Source organism: Argentina silus (genome assembly GCF_951799395.1).
Source record: "Argentina silus genome assembly, chromosome: 13".
In the NCBI taxonomy this organism is placed as follows: Eukaryota; Metazoa; Chordata; class Actinopteri; order Argentiniformes; family Argentinidae; genus Argentina; species Argentina silus.
In genome coordinates, this window is record NC_139667.1 from 18,269,162 (window position 1) to 18,296,310 (window position 27,149).

At 42.8% G+C, this 27,149-nt stretch overlaps 1 protein-coding gene across 1 annotated transcript; it reads left to right on the forward strand.

Annotated features, from left to right (window-relative positions):
• The first annotated feature begins 1,858 nt into the window (after positions 1–1,858).
• dicer1 (dicer 1, ribonuclease type III) lies at positions 1,859–26,831 on the forward strand. The gene is made up of 30 exons (XM_083682912.1): positions 1,859–1,977; positions 6,151–6,204; positions 7,496–7,605; positions 8,065–8,262; positions 8,491–8,653; positions 9,319–9,449; positions 9,671–9,805; positions 11,009–11,169; positions 11,446–11,614; positions 12,001–12,473; positions 12,731–12,863; positions 13,115–13,357; positions 13,474–13,628; positions 13,919–14,051; positions 14,157–14,232; positions 14,400–14,539; positions 15,115–15,294; positions 15,599–15,812; positions 16,127–16,280; positions 16,892–17,074; positions 17,353–17,458; positions 17,688–17,863; positions 18,184–19,087; positions 19,273–19,428; positions 20,536–21,195; positions 22,036–22,288; positions 22,556–22,824; positions 23,630–23,792; positions 24,002–24,077; positions 24,408–26,831. Exons 4-30 carry the CDS (start codon positions 8,149–8,151, stop codon positions 24,571–24,573), a joined length of 5,886 nt encoding a protein of 1,961 aa, XP_083539038.1. The 5' UTR covers positions 1,859–1,977; positions 6,151–6,204; positions 7,496–7,605; positions 8,065–8,148; the 3' UTR covers positions 24,574–26,831.
• Positions 26,832–27,149: the final 318 nt, after the last annotated feature.

Genomic DNA, 27,149 nt, shown 5'->3' on the forward strand with positions numbered 1-27,149 from the left:
TATCTTATTTAGCTTAATTATAATCAATTTGGAGATCTACACTTAAAAATAATAGGGATCTAAAAATGTTGTTCCCTAATAAGATAAAGTGATCAAATTAAATATAAAAATACAGACGCAAACCGTCGAGATGAATGCTGTTATCGATTATTACTAAAAAACATTTCCAAAGCATCCTTTTTGGATTATGAGGTGACCAGATCTGACTGTCCTTAAAAGGGAATCACATTAGTAATTGAAATGAGGTTCAGACAACACTTTATTTTATTTTATTTTTTTTACACCATGGGCTTTTTTACACCATGGGCTTGTCGGTCTGCTCTCCTTCAGCTTGATCATACACCGGAAGAAACGCCAGAGGAGGATTTATGTATTTATTATTAATTTGAGCGTAAGGGTAGGGGTTAGGGTTCAGGGTACTGTTGTGTCAGCCCAAGGATCCCATTTAGCATGTACCTATCTCCCACAAGCCCTCTTGATGTAGCAAAACTGTATATATACTGTATATATATATATATATATACTGTATATTGTGTGATATAGGAGTGACATAGGTGTGTCTATGAGTTGCCTTCAACATTCAAAGTGTTTAAAATACAAAACTAGAAGGAACTAAGTGGTAGAGTAGACAACTTCAGCATACCGTGTTACAGGGTCTGAGATACCTTGGTATACAGTTTTCCACTCCTCCCAGGTACCATCCAGTTCAGAGCTCAGTGCTAGTTTGATAGAAGACACCATTGCCATTAACAAATAGACTCGGTGGCCATCTGTGGCTCAGTTGGTAGAGCATGATGCTAGCAATGCTAAGGTTGTACGTTTGATTCCCGCTGTGACAATATATACAAAAAAATGTATGCACTCACTGTACTGTAAATTGCAATGGATAGAAAGTGTCAGCTAAATGGCATATATTAGACCTATCACCTGTATACAGTCAAATGACAATATGGCAGTGCTGAAATACATTGATCAGGAATCTGTTTTTGAATGTTGTTGGCGCAGTAAATATACCAACAATCTGCCACAGATTACAATAAGTAAATGTAAATGGTTTTTTTGTTATTGAACTTCCTCCTTTCAAGATATTAGTTATGATCACTTGTGATGTGCTTGTGCGCATTTATTATAATTACATGCAGGTGTTAATGTTAAAGGTTTCTTAGTTGATATTTCTCAAATAGGCTACAAAGAGACTCACAGTTGTTGTAAAAGAGCACTCACTGGAAAGTTGTTTCTCAGACAGGCAGGCAGGCACGTACACACACACACACAGACACAGACAGACACACACACACACACACACACACACACACACACACACACACACACACACAGCTAAAAGCTTTCCGGTTATGCAAATGTCCAAAGCTTCCAAATGTCAGTAGCTACCACTAGCTGACACCTGAAGCCAAGGCCACTAATAAGTGTGAACGCACGCACACACACTGCTCACATTATTACTTGAGAAGCCAATGAGGTATTGATGAGGAATTGATGATGCATTTTGATTTAAGCATTTTAGCATTTTGGTTGTCCCAACCACGCTAATAGAGAGTAAAAATGAGTGGAATCCAAAAAACACAGCCTGGCCACCAGCGCTGATATTGATGTAGAGGAGCAATTTTCTATGAGTATTTACTGTAAGAAACAGTCGTGGATTCGCCCAATCCTTACATTTGACCTCTGGCTTTATATGTGGAGCCAATTGAAACGGACGTTTCATTTGTTTCTGAAACACCGTTATGAGCGGACTTGTATTCTCGACCACCACACGCGTGGCCCCACGTGGTATTCAAGCATGGAAAACAATAATCCTACGTAGTTGGCGCAAAAGCCTTGCGCCTCGAAGGCCCAGGTAAAGGAAGTACCGTGGATTAATCTCTGACAGCATCAGGAGGGAATGGAGGAAAGGGTTTCAAACGAATTAACCGGATAATATTCATTCAAGACAGCCAAATAAATATTATTTATTAGGTGAGGATGTTTAACTGAAGCACTCTCAGAATGCATGCTGTTCCTTCTGGCTCGTGCTGATGTGCAGACTTTCGTCGACGACAGACCAAACCATGGCATGCCCTGTCGCACCCAGCCACGGCTAACATTAGCCAGCCAGCTAGCTGGTAGTTTACTAGACCGTGCACATTTCTGCTGTTGCACATTAATATACGATTATACGGTAACGTATGTTACACAAAGTAGCTTTGCTTGCATGCCCATCATTCATTAAAGACACAATTGGTGCATGAAGATAGCTAGCTTCGATAGCATGCAAGTGCTAGTATTGCACGCGTGGTTTTAGTTGACGTCGTGTTGATGCAAGCCATAGCTTGGTAGCTAGCTAACTAATTGACTAGCTAGAACAATCAACAATATTAGCTAGCTTGTTGTGTTAATTTATATGTAACAATTTGGTATGGATCAATTGAATGAGTAACCATGGCAGCTACTTGCTACCTATCATTGTTGTTAACGGTGTAAACTAGCTTAGCTACGTTTAGCTATTTTGTTTTCTGTGTTTGCCACTGTCAGTCTTATCTACTCGCTATTTAGCTAGGTTAGCTCGAAAGGCCAAGGTCTCCTTCATTGGGCCTTGCTAGTTACGATTCAACGATATATGCTCCAAAACATAGCTCAAATTACATTTCCCGTGTATCTCGTACTTCTTTGACAATGTGTTGATGTCTGATGTGCAGCTAAAAGTTAGCGAGCTATGCCTGGTTGTTGTTGCTCCCTGTTTCAGCTTGCTAGCTTGCAATGTGTTCTTTTCTTTTCCCAAACATGCTCATGTACTATTCATTACGGTTACATCAGTCAACAGCCAGTTGTCTATGGCAAGATATGTGGACTCGGATAGGTCATCATGACATGACTTATTTGGATGTCAGCTAATTAGCTAACCTAGCTACATTGATATGACACTGGAGAGCATGCTTTAGCCCCTAAACAAGGGACCCTCCAACGTTCCCATGTACACACTGTACTTTACCAATGCACTACAGTAAATAATAGAAGGTCACTGATTGGGGTTAAAATTACACTCACAGTGCATGTTAATTTTTTGTTGGTCATGTCGGACAGAGAAGCAGCATTGTGACTTATAAAGTACAATGCTGTAGCTGTAAATCCTGAAAACAAGTTGTATAATTTCATTAGTAGTTATTATTGTCGACCACTTTAAAAGAAAATGCCTTATTATGGCCATTATTTTCAATGATCTGTAATAGTGGTCACTGTCAACATGATGCGTTATGACTATGACCAGTGTATTAGTTTGCTATTGTGTGCTCACATGTGTGCATGTGTGCCTTGGAAGGGGGAGGGGTGAGATGGGGGGGGGGGTTACCATTTTGCCACATGTGCACAGCAAATGTTTAGCACAAAACTCTTCTGTCACTATTCACAAATGTGAGTGAGTGCAGAATGAGCGAGAATGAATTATTGATCTATTTGTTCTAAATACATGGCAAGAGCAGGATCCAAACCCACCCGCCTTTTCTGGGTCAAAGTCAGTGGAGGTGGAAAGCAGATTGGCTTTAGGGCTTTTCCTAGATTGAATCGAGCCCCGGTTTAATCTGTTATGCTAATTGATTGCATCCCTAGATATCGCTTGTTGTGCTTTGATGCTGTTTTGTACTCCCATGGAGTTCTGCATACAAGTGAGTTCAAGGAGAGAGGCTATAATACACTGGTGAAGTGGAATGTCACTGGAGACACCCAAACAAGAGTGCAATGCAGTAACACTGACATGATAATGTTGATATTTGGTCAAACTTGATCCCAACGTAATAAAATTGAAGTGTTCATTCTTTCACTTATCTTATCGTCCCAGAAACGGAGACTGAAAAACTGCGCAGGTTAGAAGATTTATTTAAAAAAAAAAAAAAGATTTTCAGCTATATTAGCGAGTGGTTACTTTTACCAGTACACGTATCAAATCCAAATATTTGATCACGCTTAAAAAAAATGGCTAAATTTACACGTCTCCTATCGAGCTTCCAATACAAACTTGCTATGTTTGTCCCCAGACAGACAGTCCCCAGACATTCTTTGATTATGATGCAATCGCTTTACCAGTGTATTCCATTCCATGTAATCTTGCCATAACTTTCACAAAGTTATTTCAAGTGTACCTATAGCTAGGATCTTTTTCTTATCTAACATAACAATCCAGGCCTCAACACAAAAGGACTCTACATGCAACTTTTGATATCCGAACATGATCAGGTCACAGTCCAATCACAGTACGGTGTGTCTACGCCTGGTATTGACAATACAACCCCCCCTCACCCACCTCTGGTCATGGAAGGTCGGCACAAGACTTTTACTCCTGATCAACTTATTTTCTGGACTTTCATTAGCTGAATCCTGGGTGTCTGTTAAGAGTTGGGACAAAAGCCTGTGCACACAATGCAGGCCTCCAGTACCAGGATTACAGAATACTGCTCTAGTGTTGTGTAGGGATGGGTCGGACTAAAGTCTGAGAGCACATTTTGATGCACATGTAAACTGTTACTTCACTTTCACACATCGTGTTATTATTTCTTAATTATTTCCAAGATAGGGCAGACTTACATGGTTGCAATAGTGTCAACATACACCTTGTCTCCTGCCCAAGAAGTACACCATAATATGACCTGGCCATCATGGGATGCGTGTGGGGCATCGTCTGCAAGTTAGGGCAGACTTACACAGTTGCAATAGTGTCAACACACACCTTCTGGATTAGAGACATGGCACTTTTCAGGTCGACTACATTGTACATCTCACAACAAAGTGGATAAGCCTTTCAGCTAAGTGCATATGATTAAATGCAATCTAATTGTGCAACCATTGGTTGCTGCATGCCTTTCAAGTAGACCTGAAACGTGACCATAGAGAAACGCAAAACAGACTACTGTTACTGTATTTCCCAGACCCTTTTCTAACAAGTTTGATGTCCACTCAATGCTCCATTAAGGTTTAATTAAGGATAGCCTAGACTACAAGGTGTTTGTTTACACATTTATTTGGCATGGCCTTTACCTGTTGCCTAAGCGTCTGATGAACATAGATGCCCTCTAATAATTCTCAGAGGAAAGGACCAGTTAGCTACTGTATGCTATGGACAAAGTCAAACATCTGGGAATATGGATACATTTAATTTTGGAGCTGTTAAAATGTGCCATGAAATGCACATGAAGGAAAAGCATAATGGATTTCATTGGAGTATCATGGTTATACTCCTTTTGTAGGCAAATTGATTTACAAAAGATAGATAGGTAGGTACTTTATTGATCCCCGAGGGGAAATTAAGGTGTTACAGCAGCTCACATCACAAACAAGAACAACAAAATAAAGTGACAATAAAATACACATCTGATAAAAGAGCCCCCCCCCCTCCAATCACAATGCAATTATTCCAAAAGGTTGACGGTAGAAAATCAGTATTTTATCAGTATACATATATATATACCTTGCAATTAATTGCCCAAAAGTGCCAATTCTGAACATGGTAGTGACCTTTCATGAGTAACCATCTCACTCTCCTACTACCAACTTCTAAAAGACTTGTCAGACAAAGCCCTAATATATACAAAACAGATGGTGACATTTTGGTGGTGAAAATTAAGAAACCAAGGAATTTTCTTTTGAGGCCCATTGAAAGTCAATTGGAACTAGCCTGCCTTTTGTCGTTCAGTTGCTAGGCAAGTCAGAGATTATTTTATGCCCGCTTTAGATGCCAATACCATGTAATGCAGTCTTTGTCAGACAGATCATTGACGCAGAAAGAGTAACGAGAGGGCAAAGTGAGCCATGTCAGCAGCATGCGTTTCGTTTGGGGCACGGCCCAGTAAATAATCGGTTTGATTTGATTTATGCCTGTATGTGCTCTCCGCATCGAGTCGGGAGTGAGCTGAGTTTTTAACCAACAGCAAATGTGTGCACTCTATAAAAGTGAAGGCTTGTGCTCGCTGAGCTGAAATGACTTCCAAGATCGGTTGCAGCTGTGTTTAGCAGTGGTGGTCAGAGAAGACGTGTGGTCTTGATTTCGGGGCGAAAAGTGTGTTGAAAAGCCAGTTGTCATCCAGAATTTAGAGACCTCCACCCCACACCACCCCCAACAACATGCCTGTGTTCTCATTCTACTCTCTCCGTCTTTCTTTGCAGCACAGGAAGTCTTCAGTTCCTTAGGCCCTGCTACTGCCCATCCACTGCGTAGAGGTAAGATGCGTTTTTGAGGAATTCACCTGTATGTAAAAGAGCTTCATTAGTGCAAAGGTAGAAAACATTTTGTCTGTGTGATGTCATTGGTTTTTATTTTTGGGGCCGCAAATAAGATGGGGCTGTAGCTCCTCAGTACTTTTACTCCTTTTCAAGTTATTTTCCTGACTTTGATTAGCCGAATCCCTGGTGTCTGTGCTAGAGCTGGGGCTTGAGAGCAATACATGAGAGCTTTCATCACATTTTGTGCAAATGGAAACTGTTGCTTTACTTTCACTCCTCAAGTGTTATTATTACTTCATTATTTCTAAGTTAGGGCAGACTTACATGGTTGCAATAGTGTCAACATACACTCTGGGCCCCAATTTGCTTCTGCTAAAGAGCGCTGTGCAACACTAAAATCATGTGCAAAGACTGTTTTGGTATCAATAATTACAACAAATTACAATTAAAACATCGAATGACCAAGGTTGCATAGGTCGATCGCTCTCTGGGTCAATTACTAACTAAATCATGGAAACGTGCATGACTTTGATAATGTATAAAATCAAATAAGGGAATATGTTAAACATTGTATACTGTATATTATAGGAAAATATGCATACCTATATCAAAGAAAATATGTTTGGAAAGCCTTTACGCACAAACTTAAAACATGGTTGGTGGAATCATCCTGAAAGTTGTCAAATTCCACTTATTCATCTATGGAAATATTGCGAGGGGAAAATAATATAAACTAGCATACATGTTCGTCCACACTGATCATTGGAACCGTGCATGATCCCGCAATGTATTTATTTTTACGTTGAATATTATCCACTATTACCAGTGACTCAAAGTAGGCCTACACCAAGCTACTGTAATAATAACCAGCAGGGAAATCCCGATTGTCGAGGACAATTGGCGTCTTCATATCATATCCAATTATCCCCACCCACTTATTGCCGGAGACCTGTTCTCCCCCTCTACGCTAACTGAAAGTTTGCTGTACGAAATTACCAACTGGGCAATGCCCACTAAAACTTAGTGTTGCGCAGTGCTCTTTAGCAGAAGCAAATTGTGGCCCCTTATCTCTTGACCTGCCCAAGAAGTCCACCATAATTTTACCTGGCCATCTTAGGATGCTTGTTCTGCATTGTCTCCAAGTTAGGGCAGACTTACATGGTGTCAACATACAGTTTATCTCTTCACCTGCCCATGAAGTACACCATTATCTGACCTGGCCATCATTACATGCATGGTCAAAACAAGTCAGTAACCCCATTGTAATGTTGTCTGTTTCTCTGCACAGCTCTTCTTGTTGAGAGATTCGGCAGAGTACCATGAGCTGATTGATGAGCATTGATCATGAAGCCCAGAATAAATGCTGCCTGGTCACTCAGAGAGTCTATGACCCTACCTGTGAGTATATTCTACTCTTCCCCTGCCCTGCCCACCATCACCACCCAATCAAAATCGATTTCTTTGATTACTGTTCAGTATAAGGAATTCCCCCTGAGGCAACATCCAATATTGCTAACACTGCTAGGCCAACATTGTGGGAATAGAATGGGAGGGGATGGTTGGAACTGAACATGGAGGACTATGATACAAGGGGCAAGAGTAATGGCATGTGATCACAGAAATATATTAAATCAGTGCATGTGTTCTTATGATTCTTTGCATGTGTCGTTTTCTCCCAAACTGTAGATCTAGAAGAAGAATACGTTCCAAAAAAGTGATGTTTTGTTTTTTAAAGTGTTTAGTGAGTTTAGTGATGATGTTTCTCCCTTCAAACAGTACATTTTAGAGGAGTAAGGTTAAAAGCAAGGCATGTGGACCAAAATGTTAAGATTTTGTTACTGTTTCTTCCTCAATCAGTAAGCTTTAGAGGAGGAGGATGAAATGAGATAAAGAGAGGACGAGTGGAGGACCCCATCCCCCCCTACGCCCCTGCCCTGAAACATGGCAGGACTACAACTGGTCACCCCTGCCTCCTCACCCATGGGGCCCTTCTTTGGTCTCCCGTGGCAACAGGAGGCCATCCATGACAACATCTACACGCCTAGGAAATATCAGGTAAGGGAGAAGGAAAACGTGACAGTTTTCTTCTGTGGTGTGTTATGTGTTGACTGCCATGCCATAACTGTATGTACTAGACATTGTTCGTCATGGAAATCAGTATTTGAAAAGTAAACCTAGATGTACACATCGGACTGGCTTACATTCAAACTAAAATCAATTGATATCAAATCGCCACTTATCTGTTAACTAACTAATAATAAATAACCTACTGTGCCCAAACAGGTTGAACTTCTTGAAGCAGCTATTGAACATAATACTATCGTCTGCTTAAATACTGGCTCAGGGAAGACCTTTATTGCAGTACTCCTAACAAAAGAGCTCTCCCACCAAATCCGGGGAGGCTTCCGAGACAATGGAAAGAGGACGGTTTTCCTGGTCAATGCAGGTAGCTACACACTGTTTCTTTATCTTGATGAAACCAATTCTCCATTGAAGTTATCATCAAAGTACTGTCATCTCCTCTTGTGCATTGGTCAACTGCAAACACTGTTTACGTGCAAATGAAGTCCCAATAATTCAAATGCATTATTTTTTACTGACTTAACTGCATATACAGTGCCTTCGGAAAGTATTCAGACCCCTTTACTTTTTCCACATTTTGTTGTGTTATAGATTGAATTTAAAATGGATTAAATTAAAAGAATGACAAAGCAAACTCATTTTTTTTAAATTGAAATGCAGAAACACCTCATGTACATAAGTATTCAGACCCTTTGCTGTGACACTCTTAAAATGAGCTAAAATGCAAAAATGGGGAGTTTGTCAGGATCAAGAGAAAATTATGAAATTTGTTTGAGTTGGTAGTGACATCCTAAAACCTGGGGTATTGTGTGTGGATTGATGGCAAATTCTTTTAATTTAATCCATTTTTAATTGAGTCTGTAACACAACAAAATGTGGAAAAGGTGAAGGGGTCTGAATACTTTCCGAAGGCACTGTAAATCTAGCGTCAGCTGTGTAAGACAGGGACTGTTATGTTATATACAAGTCCATCACAGCTTGATATTGCTGACAATGATGGCTATTTTTTTCCTCCTGTCCTTTGTAAAGCACCATCGGTGCTTCAGCAAGCAGCTACTGTTAGGACCCACTCTGATCTCCAAGTGGGCGAATACACCAGCGTGGAGAAAACCTCGGCATGGACGGAGGAACAGTGGAATCGAGAAATGAACGAAAATCAGGTAGGGCTCTTCGTATCGACCTTGAAAAAGTTATTGCTCAATTTTAGGAAATATATTATGGTGTAGAATGTCTCCAATACCATTTGCATAGTGAGAGAAGTGCACTGTGGATTTATACAAGTGTCAGGCTATAATGTTTACTCATTATTCAACCCCTCTATTCATCCTCTCTGTCCTAATTTCCTTTCTTATTTATTTATTCTTCCTTTCTTTTCTTACAGGTGCTCGTTATGACATGCCATATCTTCCTGCATGTCTTGAAGAATGGAGTCTTGCCACTATCGAAAATCAACCTGGTGGTGTTTGATGAATGTCACCTCGCAATCATGGACCATCCCTACCGGGAGATAATGAAGGTAAAATTACAGTCTCTGTTTACATTTCAATTGTAGCCTGACAGCCCATATGTCGCCATATGATAGAGTAAAAGCATATAGATGCTTATGAGTAGTCATTATATCCCCCATTTGGAAATGAGAACGTGTCAGTCAGTCTTTTGGGAAAGTAGAAGAACAAGAAATCGTCAGGAGTTTACACATGGTTCAATACCTTATGTCAATGACTCAAGTTTACTTGTTGTCAGCTATGCACATGAACTTTAATATTACTCTGGACTCTGTGCGCAAACCTGGTCGCGAGTATGTCATGCTGTTTTAGTAGAACCATTATCACACAATATTAAATTGAGTCAAATAGGAAGAATGAGAATAGCGTATCAATAAAAAATAACCAATTTAATAGTTCAAAGAAATATACTAAATAAATGAGAACAGACTGTTGTAAACAGATGGAAGTTTCACCATAAATCTATGTGAGTTGGTGCACTCAGGCCTAAACCACAAACTCCTTAAATCTCCTTCAATACCTTTCCCAACAAAGACCAGCATAAATGGGATATCCTTTTTACAAACTACATTACAATGGCATGGAATTTACAAACAGTGTTCAACAGGCGTACCTTGGTAACTCACCTCAACATAGATTCTGATATCTTGCGGCTGTACAGGTGGCTCCCAAATGTATCACGATTTGTAACCCGAGAGCAAATTATGCTATAATCATCATAACCCTAACCCTCAACACAATATTATTTAGGTCCAGTTGACAGAACTCAATAACCAACATAATGTTTTTCCTAAATTAATTTGGTGTTTTTACTTGCGCTTAAATTCCGCTAATTCAATGTATTTGAATTGCGCACTTTAGCAAACCAGTGCGTTTCTGATGGACCCCAACAGGTGCAAGTTATCGAGAGACTCGTGTAGGAAAACAAAATGGCAGATGCATTTCATCAGCATGATTTAATGCATTGAATTCAAAGTGAACTGTAGTGCTTAGTCTGTAGTTTGAATGTGCCGCCTGGTCAGAAAATCCCTGACACCTGACAACGACAGACTGTTTAGCACAGTGGAGGTGATGGGAGCAGCTGATGGTGCTGAAAAAAACATCCAGATATAGATTTATTTATCCCCACTATTTTCCATTACATTAGCACTGATGCTAACAGGTTGGTTGTGAAGGTGAAAGACCGATACTCTGCTCTCTTTGGAATGTTTCAGCTGTGCGAGGGCTGTTCTTGTAGCCCTCGTATCCTGGGTCTCACTGCTTCCATTCTAAATGGCAAGTGTGACCCGTCTGAACTGGAGCAGAAGATCCAGAACCTGGAGCGGATCCTGAGGAGCAACGCCGAGACCGCTACAGACCTTGTTGTCCTGGACAGGTACATACTATACTAGGCCTTCATGCACAGTGTGATGCCCCTTTGAAATTGGTCTCCATGTAATGACATAACAATAATCTGAATTCACTGTGTTTTGTTTTATTTGAGAGAATTTAATGTTTTTGTAATGAATTTAATTGTTTCTCTAAGCTTCTATATGAATTGAATTGTATTAAGTGTAGACCTTTTGCTTAGATGAGGCTTTACATCAGTAACTTAAAGTGTGTGTGTGTGTGTGTGTGTGTGTGTGTGTGTGTGTGTGTGTTTCCATCTAAGATATGCCTCCCAGCCCAGAGAAGTGGTGCTGGATTGTGGACCCTACCTGGACAAGAACGGCCTCTCAGAGCGCCTGCTGAGTGAACTGGACGAAGCTCTTCACTTCCTCAGTGACTGCAACATACCTGTGCTTAGAGAGGACCGAGATCCCACCTTCATATCCAAACAGGTCTGCCTGCCCGATGAGAACACAATCCTAGTCTGTTTATTTGGATGCACAGCTCTAGCTTAGAGAGCATTGTTAGAAGTTTTGATTAATATTACATTTTGGTATGGTATCATTTGTTTTGTTGACTTTGTTGGGTCTCGATATATAAGGAGCTTTGGTGTACAAAAGGTGATTGATTAACTCCTGTTGCCATTAGATACCAAAGAAAGGTCTCATCATGGCTGAAGAAACTGGTATTAGTCTCCCTAGGCAACCGTAGTACAGCCATTGAAAGCCGTGTCGGAATGCAATGCAGAAATTGTTGTCATTTTTAGTTAGACCTAAGATGAAACAGTCAGTCCCTCCCTCTCAACCCTGTGTTCATCCCCTCCCCTCTCTCTATCCAGGTGCTGAGTGACTGCCAGGCTGTGTTGCTGGTCCTGGGTCCCTGGTGCGCCGACAAGGTGGCGGGCATCATGGTGCGAGAGCTCCAGAAATACATCAAGCACGAGCAGGAGGAGCTGAACCGCAAGTTCCTGCTCTTCACTGACACCATCCTGCGCAAAGTCCATGCCCTGTGCGAAGAGCACTTCTCTCCAGCTTCGCTAGACCTCAAGTTCGTCACACCCAAGGTCATCCGCCTCCTGGAGATTCTCCACGAATACAAGCCCTTTGAGCGCCAGCAGTTTGAGAGTGTGGAGTGGTACAACAACCGCAACGAGGACAACTATGTGTCGTGGAGTGACTCGGAGGATGAAGACGAAGACGAAGAGGTGGAAGTGAAGGAGAAGCCCGAGGCCAACTTCCCTTCGCCCTTCACCAACATCCTTTGTGGGATCATCTTTGTGGAGAGGCGCTACACGGCGGTCGTGCTGAATCGGTAGGAAATCGGGGCAGGAAGCCCTTAACCATTTCTGTTTTGGGTTTTGGATGGTTGAGGTTGGGAGGGTCTTTGCAAGTCCACAATCTGTGAAAAAGGTCAGCAGGTGCTCTGATTTAGGTTTTTGGAAATCTATTCACTGATGGCTGCAAGCACAAATTCATCAATATATGAAGGTAACCTAAAGAAACAGCATTATTTGACTTTGATGTTAGGTCACACTAACACCGTTATGATGACAACTATCTCCCTCTTAGGCTCATAAAGGAGGCTGGGAAACAGGACCCAGAGCTGGCCTACATCAGCAGCAACTTCATCACAGGCCACAGCATCGGCAAGAACCAGCCCCGCAACAAGCAGATGGAGGTGGAGTTCAGAAAACAGGAAGAGGTGGGAACAGACATCATTTGATTTCCCCTGATATCGTCCTCCTATTTGTAAAGCATTGAAGCTTACTTAAAACCCAAAAATGTTTTTCCCTTTGGCATATTCAGGAGATTGGAGTGCTGCATAACGTTCTGATAGCAGTGTATTGAGTAGGCCAGACATGATGCTGTGTTATGTAGAATATGGATTTCTATCAATTCTATCCATTGGATTTCTTATTGCAATGCTACACCTTACAACCCATCTTTCTTCAGGTTCTCCGCAAATTCCGTGCTCACGAGACCAACCTGCTCATCGCCACCAGCATCGTGGAGGAAGGGGTGGATATTCCAAAGTGCAATCTGGTGGTCCGCTTTGACTTGCCCACAGAGTACAGGTCCTACGTGCAGTCCAAAGGCCGTGCCAGGGCGCCCGTCTCTAACTATATCATGTTGGCGGACAGCGAGAGGACGAAAACCTTTGAAGAGGATCTGAGGACTTACAAGGCCATAGAGAAGGTATGTGAGATGAATGTAGGGGTCTTGAGGTCCAAATGAATTGGGAGACAACTGAGGTCATTGAAGGTGTGTGTGGTCATCTAAAGCGGAATCCTAATAAATCCTTGTCGGTCCAGATCCTGAGGAACAAGTGCTCCAAGTCGGCAGAGGTCAGTGAGTTTGAGGTTGAGCAGGTGCTGGACGATGACAACATCCTACCGCCCTACGTGCTCCGCTCTGAGGACAGTAGCCCCAGAGTCACCATCAACACAGCCATCGGACACATCAACAGGTATGCCTGTCTGAACTAACCCAAAACACACATACATTGTGTAACTTTGTGTTTTTCCCCTCAAGAATCAAGCATGTTTGTTATACAGTCAGTTATTGACTGGAACAAAAATAACTGTATTTGATCTAAAAGCCCTCTAGTCTCCACACAAAGTCATACAACATGGTGATCTTATTAACTTTTATGTAAAGCCAGTAGTCCCAATGAGGTAAAAAAAACTACAAAAAATATATATTTTTGCTCTGCTTTTGCTGTTGGTGTTTTCATGTTCCCTTCCCATTTGGCTTCAGGTACTGTGCCCGACTGCCCAGTGACCCGTTCACCCACCTAGCACCCAAATGTAAGTCCAAGGAGCTGAAGGATGGGCGCTACCAGTCAACGCTGTACCTGCCCATCAACTCCCCTTTGCGAGTGCCCGTCAAGGTGAGCTTTGATAATGTATCAGAATCCAATTGAGACCACATTTTTCCAGTGACCTTTAACTAAAAAGTCCTTTGTTTACTGTAATTGTTCATTTTATAATTGCAGGGGCCCATAATGAATTGTGCAAGACTTGCAGAGAAAGCCGTTGCACTACTTTGTTGTGAGAAGCTTCACAAACAAGGTAAAGCAGCTTTCATAACAACATTATCGAGAAGAACATACGTTGTCTGATGAATGTTTCCATGTTTGACTCCATCATGTAGGTCTCTACAGCTTGTTCCTGACTCGTTCATTCTCTCTGTCTGTCTCTCTCTCCCTCCCCCACTTATCTCCCTCTCTCTGTGTCAGGTGAGTTGGATGACCACCTGATGCCTGTGGGGAAGGAGACAGTGAAGTACGAGGAGGAGCTGGACCTACACGATGAGGAGGAGACCAGCGTCCCGGGCAGACCAGGCTCTACCAAGAGGAGGCAGTGCTACCCTAAAGCCGTGAGTGACCACCACAATGACTCTGCATAGGCTCCTCTGTTGAAGGAAGCCGGGACCAACTCTATCCTTTCCCCCTTTAGAATGTTTTACTAGTTAAGACTGAATAGAAAGGATTAGACGCCACACGCCACGGATGTTCAGGAAAAGGCAAGCACAGGTCAGAGGTTAACCTCGTGTCAAGTGCAGCACACGCCGTGTTTCAAGTGAAAGACCTCTTAATCATGTGATGTATTGACAGTAGTCAAAGGTCAAAGCAATAAACAGGGGGAATTTAGTCCTGTATACATCTTGTCATTATGTATCCATGAACCAGAAGATTTGAATTAGTGCACAGGTTTAGTTTATTTATTTGCACATAAAAGAGAGAGATGGAGAAATAAACAAAGAAGATACATTAATTATATACATGTGCAGGGTGAGGGGAGTTACCCAACACAAGCTTGTAGAAGAGCCTCCCCCTTCAAAACAGAAAGACAAAAATGTATTATTATTATACAGGTTGTCATAGATGATAGTAGATATTAAGGGAGATTGTTATGATTATGACCGCCATGTTTTCTCTTCTGTTCACCCAGATACCCGAATGTTTGCGAGACAGTTACCCCGTACCGGAGCAGTCCTACTACCTGTATGTGATAGGGATGGTCCTTACCACCCCTCTCCCGGACGAGCTCAACTTCCGTCGGAGAAAGCTGTACCCCCCTGAGGACACTACTAGGTGCTTCGGCATCCTGACGGCCAAACCTATACCTCGGGTAAGAGACACACACCCGTAACAGTGTTTCTTCTAGTCCCTCTTTCTTTCTCTGTCTCAGCCTCCCTACCCCACTTCTCTGTCTGTGTGTCAGGTGAGTTTGATAACCACCTAATACCCGATGGGAAGCCTTCTTTTTATCTTCTGCATATGTCCTCAATTTCTGTTCAGCCTTAAAACAGTTGATATCCTCCTTTAGGTTCTCTGTCCCTCTCACGCTGAAACCATCCCAATGATTGCACTTTATTTCGATTCAAATACAAATTCCCTCACAGTAAACTGACCCTCCTCTTCCTCTCACCCAGATCCCCCACTTCCCGGTGTACACGCGCTCGGGCGAGGTGACCATCTCCATCGAGCTGCAGAAGTCGGGCTTCACCCTGAGTGCAGCCCAGCTGGACCTCATCACGCGCCTGCACCAGTACATCTTCTCCCACATCCTCCGCCTGGAGAAACCCGCACTGGAGTTCAAGCCCACGCAGGCCGACTCGGCATACTGTGTTCTACCTCTCAATGTTGGTGAGTTGAATAAGATATACTTGGCTTACTGTGTTTTTACCTCTCCATGTTGGGGAGTTAGATACATAAAGACATACTGTGTTATATCTCAATGGTGGTGAGTTAGAAGAACATGGCCAGCTGCATTTTACCTCTAGTTGTGTGTTTCAGGGTGCCTAGTCAAACATGGCACAAGTAGGACTTTTTAGTTTAGCACTCCATGACAATGCAGAGAACTCCAGATAACCTGAGTTTTGTATATCTGAATTGTATATGCTCTCACTAATGTGTTTTCACCCCTGGTCTTGGTTAACATTGTTTTTTTCTCTTCTCAGTTGAGGATTCCAATACTCTAGATCTGGACTTCAAGTTCATGGAGGACATTGAGAAGTCTGAGGCACGCATCGGCATTCCTACCACTCAGTACACCAAGCAGAACCCCTTCACTTTCAAACTGGAGGACTACCAGGACGCTGTCATCATTCCAAGGTCCACTCACTTCACTACACACCCCTGAAGTTCTAATTCTTAGAGACATAAAATGTCTTTGGGCAATTCCAGGGTAACAAAATGTTGCTGGGACTTGATTTTACAATTTCGAACATATGCCAAACAAAATCCCGTGATAGTAAAGTTTAAACCATACAACTCTATGCAAAGAGTTTTGATTCTTAAACTTACAGAAATCAAACCATTTCCTAAAAAATAAATATGTGTTGATATTAGTTGACTGGGGTCTATATTTGAACATTAATGAAGTTTGATGTTTTTCTTAAAGACTTTCTGGTAGATGTTTTCTGAGACGCTTTTCCATATGTTTGACCAGAAGTCAAAGCCTTTGCTTATCCCTATTCTTATGATGGAAATGGTTGAGAAATGTATTTCTCACTTAATTTCCCCAAAATATAGTCTTTTAGCTTTCTTTTGACACCCAATTTGATATGGTCTGATGAATCTCACATTTTGGTCCTCACGGAAATGCCCGTGTTAAATATTTCAGTTAAATATCTGCCTCTACAACAGGACTGCAGCATCTTCAGTCGTGAGTCCATAGTTATTCCCTGTCTCATGCTAACCGATGTCCCTCTGTTGTCTACCAGGTATCGCAACTTTGACCAGCCTCACCGCTTCTACGTGGCCGACGTGTACACAGACCTCACGCCACTCAGCAAGTTCCCCTCGCCAGAGTACGAGACGTTTGCCGAGTACTACAAAACAAAGTACAACCTGGACCTGTCCAATGTGAACCAGCCTCTCCTGGACGTGGACCACACCTCCTCCAGGTGAGGAGTGAGTGAGGGAGGGAGAGGAAGAGCCTTGTCCTAATACTAGCCTATTTCTGTACAGAATGATAGAGTCCATCCCCATTTTTTTATTTCCAATTTTGTTTGACACTTGCTGTAATTAAGGGATCATTATTAGATGGAAGGGAACCCCATCTCAACCTCCCATAAACTCCTATATTATGGTTTGTCAGCTGTTCAGCCATGACAACATTCAGGTAGCCTGTAATCTCAGACTAGAGTCCAGTGGTTTGATAGTCATTGACCTCTTCCTGTAGACTGAATCTGTTGACCCCACGGCATCTGAACCAGAAGGGCAAAGCCCTGCCTCTCAGCAGTGCAGAGAAGAGGAAGGCCAAGTGGGAGAGCCTGCAGAACAAACAGGTAATCGACAAACAGACATACACTCCCATATTTATACAGGAGAGTCTGGAGAGAATATCCTGGAGCACTACAATTCTTTAGTTCATACACATTCTGTATTTTCACACCACTATCTGCTTTTGACTGAAGTTCCATGCTGGTGAATAGATTCTCAAACTGGAAACGAACACTACACAGTACTCAGTGCTTGCCATCTTCCCCATCCTGTCCCTCGCCTTCCCCTTTCTAGATCCTGGTCCCAGAGCTCTGTGCCATCCACCCCATTCCTGCATCTCTGTGGAGGAAAGCCGTGTGTCTACCCAGCATCCTCTACCGCCTCCACTGCCTCCTGACGGCAGAGGAACTGCGAGCTCAGACTGCCAGTGACGCAGGGGTGGGAGCCCAGACCCTGCCCCCAGACTTCAGGTCTGTCTGCTTACAGTGCTCAACCACGCCACCTAATGGCCAGACTTGGGAGGGTAGTGTGAGTGTGTAACTTCAAGGGGTAGTTCACCCTAAAACCAACATTTGGCAGATGTTTTCATACTTCCTAAAGAAATATTAACATATCGTGACCCACTACTGAGGTATGAAAATGTCAGACAAACTTTTTGGGTGAACTATCCCTTTAAGTCTCATTGCCATTCCATTACTTTGCAGGAATATGGTAATGACAGGTTGATTTAGTATTTTCGATTTTGAACAAGGCACTGCCCTACAGCTGCAATCTATCTTCGTTTCTGTAGGTATCCAAACTTGGACTTTGGATGGAAGAAGTCCATCGACAGCAAGTCTTTCATCTCCTGTGCTGGCTCATGTGCAGAGGAGGAAGAGGAGGAGGACGACGACGACAGTGACGACAGCGACGACGATCACTGTAAACAGGGCCAGACTGTAGCCCCTGACCCTGCTACCCAGCAACCCTGTAGTAACGACTCCTCCCTGCCTGAGGAGGGCGCCAGCCTCTCTGCAGACTGCAAAACCCCAGAGTCCCACGGCCCAGAGGCGGACCCCCAGCAGCCAGAGTCCGCCTCGTCCAGGAACCTCACTAACGGCACTGCCCTTGTCGCCAACAACAACAGCGGCCGCGGCCACCAAGCGCACCTTGACGGACATGACAATTGCCAATGCTCCCAGCAGACCAGCGTGCTGCCGGAGAGCCAAGTATCGACGCAAACCACTACCTCAGTTCCTGTGCGCCCCTCTCCCTGCACCGAGAACCAGAAAGTAAGCCCTACCCAGAGGACACCGCCCCAGCCTAGAGATGAATGTACACCAGGTAGGACCTCAGAGATCGGCGAGGGCCGCAGACATGTGAATAAACCTACCTCAGACGACTACCCGCTGGCAGCAGCCACGGGGCCCGCCGCTCCCACAGCACCTTTACCTGACCCATTGGACCCACCGGAGACCCCCATCACCAGCACCACCATCACCCCCGCCTTGGCAGGGGACTCCCCCAAGACCCTTGGGCCAAACCCCGGGCTGATTCTGCAGGCCCTGACCCTGTCCAACGCTAGTGATGGCTTCAACCTGGAGCGGCTGGAGATGCTGGGCGACTCGTTCCTCAAGCACGCCATCACCACCTACCTGTTCTGCACCTACCCAGACGCCCACGAGGGGCGCCTCTCCTACATGAGGAGCAAGAAGGTGAGACTTCAGACCGTGGAAGTGTGTACCTGTGTGTGTGTGTGCGTCTGTGTCATTGAATTCAATTGAGTGGTGTATTAGTTATGTGTTATATGTATGAATGCATGCTTTTGTTAATTTTTATTAAAGATTTCTCCAAGATGTTAAGAGGATATGCATATTGATTTCTAATCCTCCAATGTCAGGTAAGCAACTGTAACCTGTATCGTCTGGGGAAGAAGAAGGGCCTTCCCAGCAGGATGGTGGTGTCCATCTTTGACCCCCCGGTCAATTGGTTGCCCCCTGGATATGTGGTCAACCAGGACAGGAGCAGTCCCGATGACAAATGGGACGACGATGAGGTAGTGTGTGCGTGTGTGTATGCGTGAAAATACTAAGCCTATATCGATGCTCATGCTACACATGAGTTGTCCAGTAGAGGGCAGGGTTCATCCTTTCTGGCAGGATTCCATTTAGTGTATTATTTCCCCTATGTGATGGTGAAGAATCACTTTGTATTGACAGTAAATGCATGTTTCACTGTACTTTTACTTAATACTAGCTTCACATGGAGTATGTCACTTTGTAGGATGAGCAGCATGATAAATGGAAATTAGGCATAAATGTGGCAGACACCCAAAGTGTCTTTTGGTGTTCAGAAAAACACCTTATTAAAACACCACATTATTATTATTATTATTATTATTATTATTATTATTATGATTTTAGTATTAGGACAACAGGGTAGTAGTGTAATACCCAGAGGATTTGGCTTGTTGGTCTAACTGGCCAGAGACTGCCTCTCTGGTCAGTTACTATTAGGGAGATGTGTGCCTGTCTTGGCGGTCTTAAGTCAACCATGGTGTTGGATTTTCAGAGATGTGTGTGTGTGTGTGTGTGTGTGTGTGTGTGTGTGTGTGTGTGTGTGTGTCAGAGATACGATTGGGGCAATGTAATCTTAACCGTCAGGGCCCTCGTATTATTACAATATTCAATGTCAGAGCCATTAGCATTTAATGAATATGCATCAGAGATTTTCCCACATGGTCAACTTTATGGGTTATTAATGGTTGTAAATGTACCATTAAGGATGGCTTGTCAGATATTGAATTGCATTAGGCCCATGAGTCATTGAATTGGATAGGCGGCGGCCTCCTTACACATCCAAACCCTCTTAGCTGACCTAATGCTGCGGTTTAGACTGAAACCCTGAGACTGTAATCTCTGCAAATCCCACCGAGGGATTTGACCACGTCTTTGAGAGGCACTCTGGATTAGAAAGACTTTTTTTTAATATAATAAAGACATAGGTCTGAATACAATTCAGGTTGTAATCCATCCCTTTTTTTGTGTCTCTCTTTCTGCCTTTGTCTTCTGCCTGTCTGTCTCTTCTTTCTGTTACTCTCCCCCTCATCCTTCTTTTGTCCCTTCCCACCTTTTGTCTGTCTCTTTCTCCCTTTTTCTCTCAGGCCAAAGAGGACATCCTGTCCAACGGCCAGCCTGCGGAGGACTTTGATGAAGAGGAGGATGAAGTGGAGGAGGACGAGGAGCTGATGTGGAAGGAAGAGGAGACCAAGGATGAGGTCAACATGGAGGATGACCTGGAGTATTACCAGGAGCACATAAAGTTCATTGACAACATGCTCATGGGCTCAGGTGCCTTCGGCAAGAAGATCTCCCTCAGCACCTTCCCCCCCTCACCCACCCCTGCCAGCAGTGGTGCCTCCATCCCTGGCCCCTCCCCGTCCTCGCCCTCCCCCACTGCCAATCCTCCTCACGAGTGGAAGCCCCCCAAGAAGCCCCCCCCACCCGCCGCACACTACCCCTCGGACTCCTCGGCCGGTGGTGGAGGTGCAGACGAGTTTGACTACAGCTCGTGGGACGCCATGTGCTACTTGGACCCCAGCAAGGCGGGCGAGGAGGATGAATTCGTGGTGGGCTTCTGGAACCCGTCGGAGGAGAACTGTGGCGCGGAACTAGGCAAGCAGTCCATCTCGTATGACCTGCACACAGAACAGTGCATCGCCGACAAGAGCATCGCTGACTGCGTGGAGGCGCTGCTGGGCTGCTACCTCACCAGCTGCGGGGAGAGGGCTGCTCAGATGTTCCTCTGCTCCCTTGGCCTCAAGGTGATGCCCCCTGACACAGTCTTGACTGTTATGTGTCATATCTTGGATGATGATGATGATGATGATATTGGCATCTAGCAGACAATTTTATCCAAATTCACATGGACAATATTTGTGGGAATAGAACCCATGCAATGCCACTTAGCTGTTCCAATTGCCTTAGCCAGCATATAAACCATCATTTAAATTGTACGTTTTTTTCTTCCTTTTCTGTGTTTTCTTGGATGAGTATGGTTGAGACAGGTGTTGTTTTTTTTTAGTGGAGTGACACTATAACCCCCTGATTTTGACCTTGTCTGAAACATATACACTCACCGGCCACTTTATTAGGTACACCTGTTCAACTGCTTGTTACCGCAAATATCTAATGGTGTGGGGGATATTTTCTTGCCACACTTTGGGCCCCTTAGTACCAATTGAGCATCGTTTAAACGCCACAGCCTACCTGAGTATTGTTGCTGACCATGTCCATCCCTTTATAATCACAGTGTACCCATCTTCTGATGGCTACTTCCAGCTGGATAACGCGCCATGTCACAAAACTCACATAATCTCAAACTAGTTTCTTGAACATGACAATGAGTTCACTGTACTCCAATGGCCTCCACAGTCACCAGATCTCAATCCAATAGAGCACCTTTGGGATGTGGTGGAACTATCATGTCAATATGGACCAAAATCTCTGAGGAATGTTTCCAGCACCTTGTTGAATCTATGCCACAAACAATTAAGGCAGTTCTGAAGGCAAAAGGGGTTCCAACCTGGTACTAGCAAGGTACCTAATAAAGTGGCCGGTGAGTGTATAACTGAAAGTATAATTATTTTTTGTACTTACAACAGGTGTTGCCGGTAGAGAGGAAGAACCAGATAACAGAGGTTGCGATCCCGCAAGCCACGACCCTTGACCACCAGTACGGGTGGCTGAAGATCCCGCCCCGCTGCATGTTTGACCACCCGGACGCTGAGCGCACCCTCAACCACCTCATCTCCGGGTTCGAGAACTTTGAGAGCAAGATCAGCTACACTTTCCAGAACAAGGCCTATCTGCTCCAGGCTTTCACCCACGCCTCCTACCATTACAATACCATTACAGGTAGGTAGTGCCACAGCAACCTCCTATACCATTATAGTAGAATTACGTGTCAGGGCCTGCAACATCCATAAGCTGTGTACATAGTAAAGAGACACACAAAGAACACATATTTTGCTGGCTGTAAAGGCTGTTGTTTATAAAAGCTTAATTCCATCTTAAATACTTGGCTTTAGTGTTCTTGGTGCCTCTGTAATATGCTTATGTTGGTTCATAGCAGTATGATTGACACTTCCTTACTGACTCTCCCACTCACTCTCTCTCTTCCAGATTGTTACCAGCGGCTGGAGTTTCTTGGCGATGCAATTTTAGACTACCTCATAACGAAGCACCTTTATGAAGACCCACGGCAGCACTCGCCTGGCGTGCTCACCGACCTGCGCTCGGCACTCGTCAACAACACCATCTTCGCCTCTCTGGCCGTCAAGTATGACTACCACAAGTACTTCAAGGCTGTCTCGCCTGAGCTGTTCCACGTCATCGACGACTTTGTGCAATTTCAGCTGGAGAAGAACGAGATGCAAGGCATGGACTCTGAGGTGGGTCACACCTTTGTGGGTGATGTAGAGTTCATGTTTTGATTTGTTTTGTTTCAGTTGTTTTAATATTAAGAGAAGGTTATTTTTATTTCCCTGCCGCCCATCGTAATTATCCCAGCATACCTTGTTTCTTTAGACCAACAAATCTTTGCTGGAACATAATCATGGCTTTTTGGTATTTGTGCTAATGTTCAGAAATGTTTTATCCCAAAACATGGGCTGTCAGTTCCTATGAATCTGTTTTGTATTTAGATGATTTTTGAGTATTGGGAAAACAATGCAGTTGGATTTAATTTATCCTGAAATAGCTATCTTGGCACTAAATCTTTTCTCGTATGAGCAGAGAGCTTGTTTTATGCCTAAGGGACAACATTGGATACAGTAAGAGGAAAAACAAATTCAGGAAAATCAGTAAAAAAAAAACACAACTGGACAGCGGGGCCTACAAAAGTGTGCAAGGGTACAACTGATTAAGCTTTAAGTAGTTCAGTTAGCAATTACAACACGTTTTCCTGGATATTCATTTCTGATGCATACTGAATGGCGAACACTAGCATCTAAGAGTTTTATGGATGTTAGAACACTGGTTCAGAAATTGGTACAGTTAATGTCTTTCTTTAGATATTTCTATCTTCACAGTATGAATGTTTTTACTTTCTCTTTACAATGTTCCTATTCATTTGTTACTCTATTAGTAGAAAATGTGTTCTGACTCAGATATTTTTTTATTCAGACCACTTGATAAAACACCTGATTTCTCACTCTAACAAAACAACTTGTAATATATCTCTCCTTTTCCTCTCAGCTGCGGCGCTCGGAGGAAGATGAGGAGAAAGAGGAGGACATTGAGGTCCCTAAGGCGATGGGGGATATCTTTGAGTCGCTAGCTGGAGCAATTTACATGGATAGCAGGATGTCACTTGAGACGGTGTGGCAAGTGTATTATCCAATGATGAGGCCACTTATAGGTAAGGAAGGGAGAAGCAAAGAGAAACTCTTCCACATTTGTATTTCCCCTCTCTGATTGTTTCACAGTTCATGCATTGAGGCCTCTTAAGTTCTATGATTGGCAAATGTTCTCATATTTGTCTGCTCTGATGACGCAGTGAGGAGTTTAAAAGATAAGGGTTCATATTTGAAAAGTTGTTTTTTTTATGATTATTTCTTTCCATCGCAGAGAAATTCTCAGCAAATGTTCCCCGCTCTCCGGTGCGAGAGCTGTTGGAGATGGAGCCAGAGACTGCCAAGTTCAGGTAAAGAGATATAGATTTACATTTACGAGGTAAGGTAGATTGCTTGCATTATTATTATTTATATTTCGTTGTAGGGTTAGCTCTAGGTACTATCAATTAGCTAGCTATTCCTTGCATTAATGGCCAGAGGAAACATAGGTGTTAGCTGCACACAAAAGCTACAGTTTAAAATACAAAATAATGCAAAAAGGTGTCACTCATATTGACATTTCATATAGATATGTTTTTTTGGGGAAATGGAAGCATTACACATGTCCCACACACTTGGGTCGTTGGTGATCCAACCCACCCTGACCCGAAGAGTTTACCTGAACTGCCCTTTTTCCTCAGCCCTGCCGAGCGAACATACGACGGGAAGGTCCGGGTAACGGTGGAGGTCGTGGGCAAAGGCAAGTTCAAAGGTGTGGGCCGCAGCTACCGGATCGCCAAGTCTGCCGCCGCGCGCCGGGCCCTGCGAAGCCTCAAAGCCAATCAACCTCAGGTCCAAAACAACTGAGCTACACACGCTAGCCACCTAGCGACTGGCGCTAGAAACTGATGCTTGCTTTGACCACAGCGCGACGTTAGCCCTGTATCATCAGCCCACGACAGCACAACTAAGGCAGCCAGGGAACACTGTGTGGAGACTTGGGGGGGGAAAAGTCAGAATACACCACAAGCAAGCTGATCTCGCAAAAGATGGATATTCTTTTTTCTTTTTTTTTTCTTTTTTTTGCGCAAACACAATCTTTACTTTCCCTCTCTCCTCTGCTTTGTGTAATCACAAGAGTGCTTTATTAACGTATAGCAAAGTGTTAAAAGTAAAAAGGTCAGGTGTCGCTCTGTTTTTCTCACTGTTTTTTTCTTACGTTTTCTTTGTTTGTTTGTTTAACCTCTGCTTTGTGTCTGAGCTATGAAGCTTATGCGTATTATGCGTAGTATTAGATTGTACATACGTAGTTCAAATCAAAGGTGTAAATCAAAAATATGAAAAAACTCTAAACTCCTCAGTCTGTGCACTAGTGCCAGTTTTAAAATCGTTTTTTAAAACGCTATGGCGGACATGGCTAGCAGAGGGAGATCACTGAGGCAAGACCAGCGTTGTCCCCTCTGTCTGAAATCTGTCTTGAGATGGTATTCTTAATCATTATTGCACTTATTCCATTAGTGTCTGTTATCTTGAGAATTGTGTGGTCAGACGGACACCAAAATCATATACGTAACAATATATATAAATTAATGAATTATATTCTTTGCCTTACATGCTAAGGCCATCCCTCCTATCCTGAGAAATGGATAGGAATTCAACATTCCCAGTTACTGTAATTTAAAATAGTTTTTTAACAGCACTCTAGGATGCATGTTTGTGTAGCTTATGTATTAACCATGGCAACTGGATAGCTTATATAAACGTTATAAATCTATTAGTATATCTAGAGAGAAAGAAAGCTTATTATGACTGAAGTCGACACATTGGTTTCAGTAATGTCTTTTGATACCAAGAATGATTACGTTCTTGAACATTAGATATCTCTCCATTGACTGAATTGAACTGTTTTGATATTACAACAAACATCAAAAAGAAGACATATCACCCAGGCAATATGCTGCAGATTTTGTATGAATTGGATACTTCTGTAAGACACAGAGCACCTTTAAGTACAGTCTTTAGGACACACAATGTTCTTATTCAACAAACTCGCTGTTCACACATCCCTCACTTACCAAAGCTATTGCAGATGTGACACTACAGGCTTGCACATGTGAAGTCAGTTCTTAGGGATATGGATACCAGCCTTTGTTTTGTTTTTTTGTGTTAGTTCAAAAACACATTTTGTGACATAGCTTGTAGCCTAAATGTCTTTTTTTTCTCGTATCAATAGGCCCTCTTCACTTGAATACCTCAGTTAATTGCATGCATTTTCTTTTTTTTTTTTTGGTGCTGTTTTTTTGTATTAAGCTTGAATTTCTCATCTTTTTGCACTGTAACTATAATACCTCTTTATTTGACCTTTGAAATCTGTTGGGTTGGTTGTCCTGTTCTATCAGCCGTCAAGCTGTAGAGGTTAGCTGCATTGTTGTCTTTCCTCCCCCCTTTTTGATTTAATGCTTGAAGATTATGGGGGGGAAACCAAGGGTATTCTCTGCACATATGCCTAAGTATCATGTCTCTATTAATCATCAATCTTAAAATGGAAAGAAATTAATTATTAATGATATAAGGGTCCCCTTTGTGCTTGTTGATGTAAACAGATTGCACTCTTTAATCTATCACCTTGTGTAGCCAGCTCAGTTTTAGGTCAATAGTTTTATCAAGATTGTCTTCTCACTCCCTTTGGCATTTCTCGTAGATTCCTCCATGTTTAAATGGTCATAACACCACATGTCCTAAAAAAGAGGTGCAAGAAAATAAATTAATCTCTTCCAAATTCGAAAACATCCTTTTGGCTTGATAGTGCCCAAAGTTGATTAATATAGACTTTTTGAGGTGGATTGTATGGTGTTTTAATACATGTATCTTATGCTTCCTAAGCTCTGTGTTAGTACGGCATGGGCGAATGAAATCCTACCGTAGGTGCTACTACCTCAGAAGACTCTGCACTCTGCTCATTGCCAGTCACTATGCTTATTTGAATATATCAATAAAAAATGAACTATGTGTATTCCTGGACAAGACTGCAATTGATTGGACAAATATCTACGGCAGTTACATATATACTGTAGTCTTTTTACTGTGATATCCGTACCTTGAAAAATAAGATCTCTCTCTGTCTCTCTCTCTCATATATATATATATATATATATATATATATATATATATATATATATATATATATATATATATATATATATATATATATATATATATATATATATATATATATATATATGACACACAATTCTTTGCACTGAATTGACATTCCCACAGAGCTGCTTGTATCTATTTGATGACATATATTTTTGACAATAGAAAAACAGACTAAAACAGTGCCTTTCGACGTATATAACTCTAATCAAGCGAATTCTTGAACTCTCGAACTCTCGAAGGCTCAGCAACTTTGCGGACAGTAGCTGCAGTGAGCCAAAAGCTGT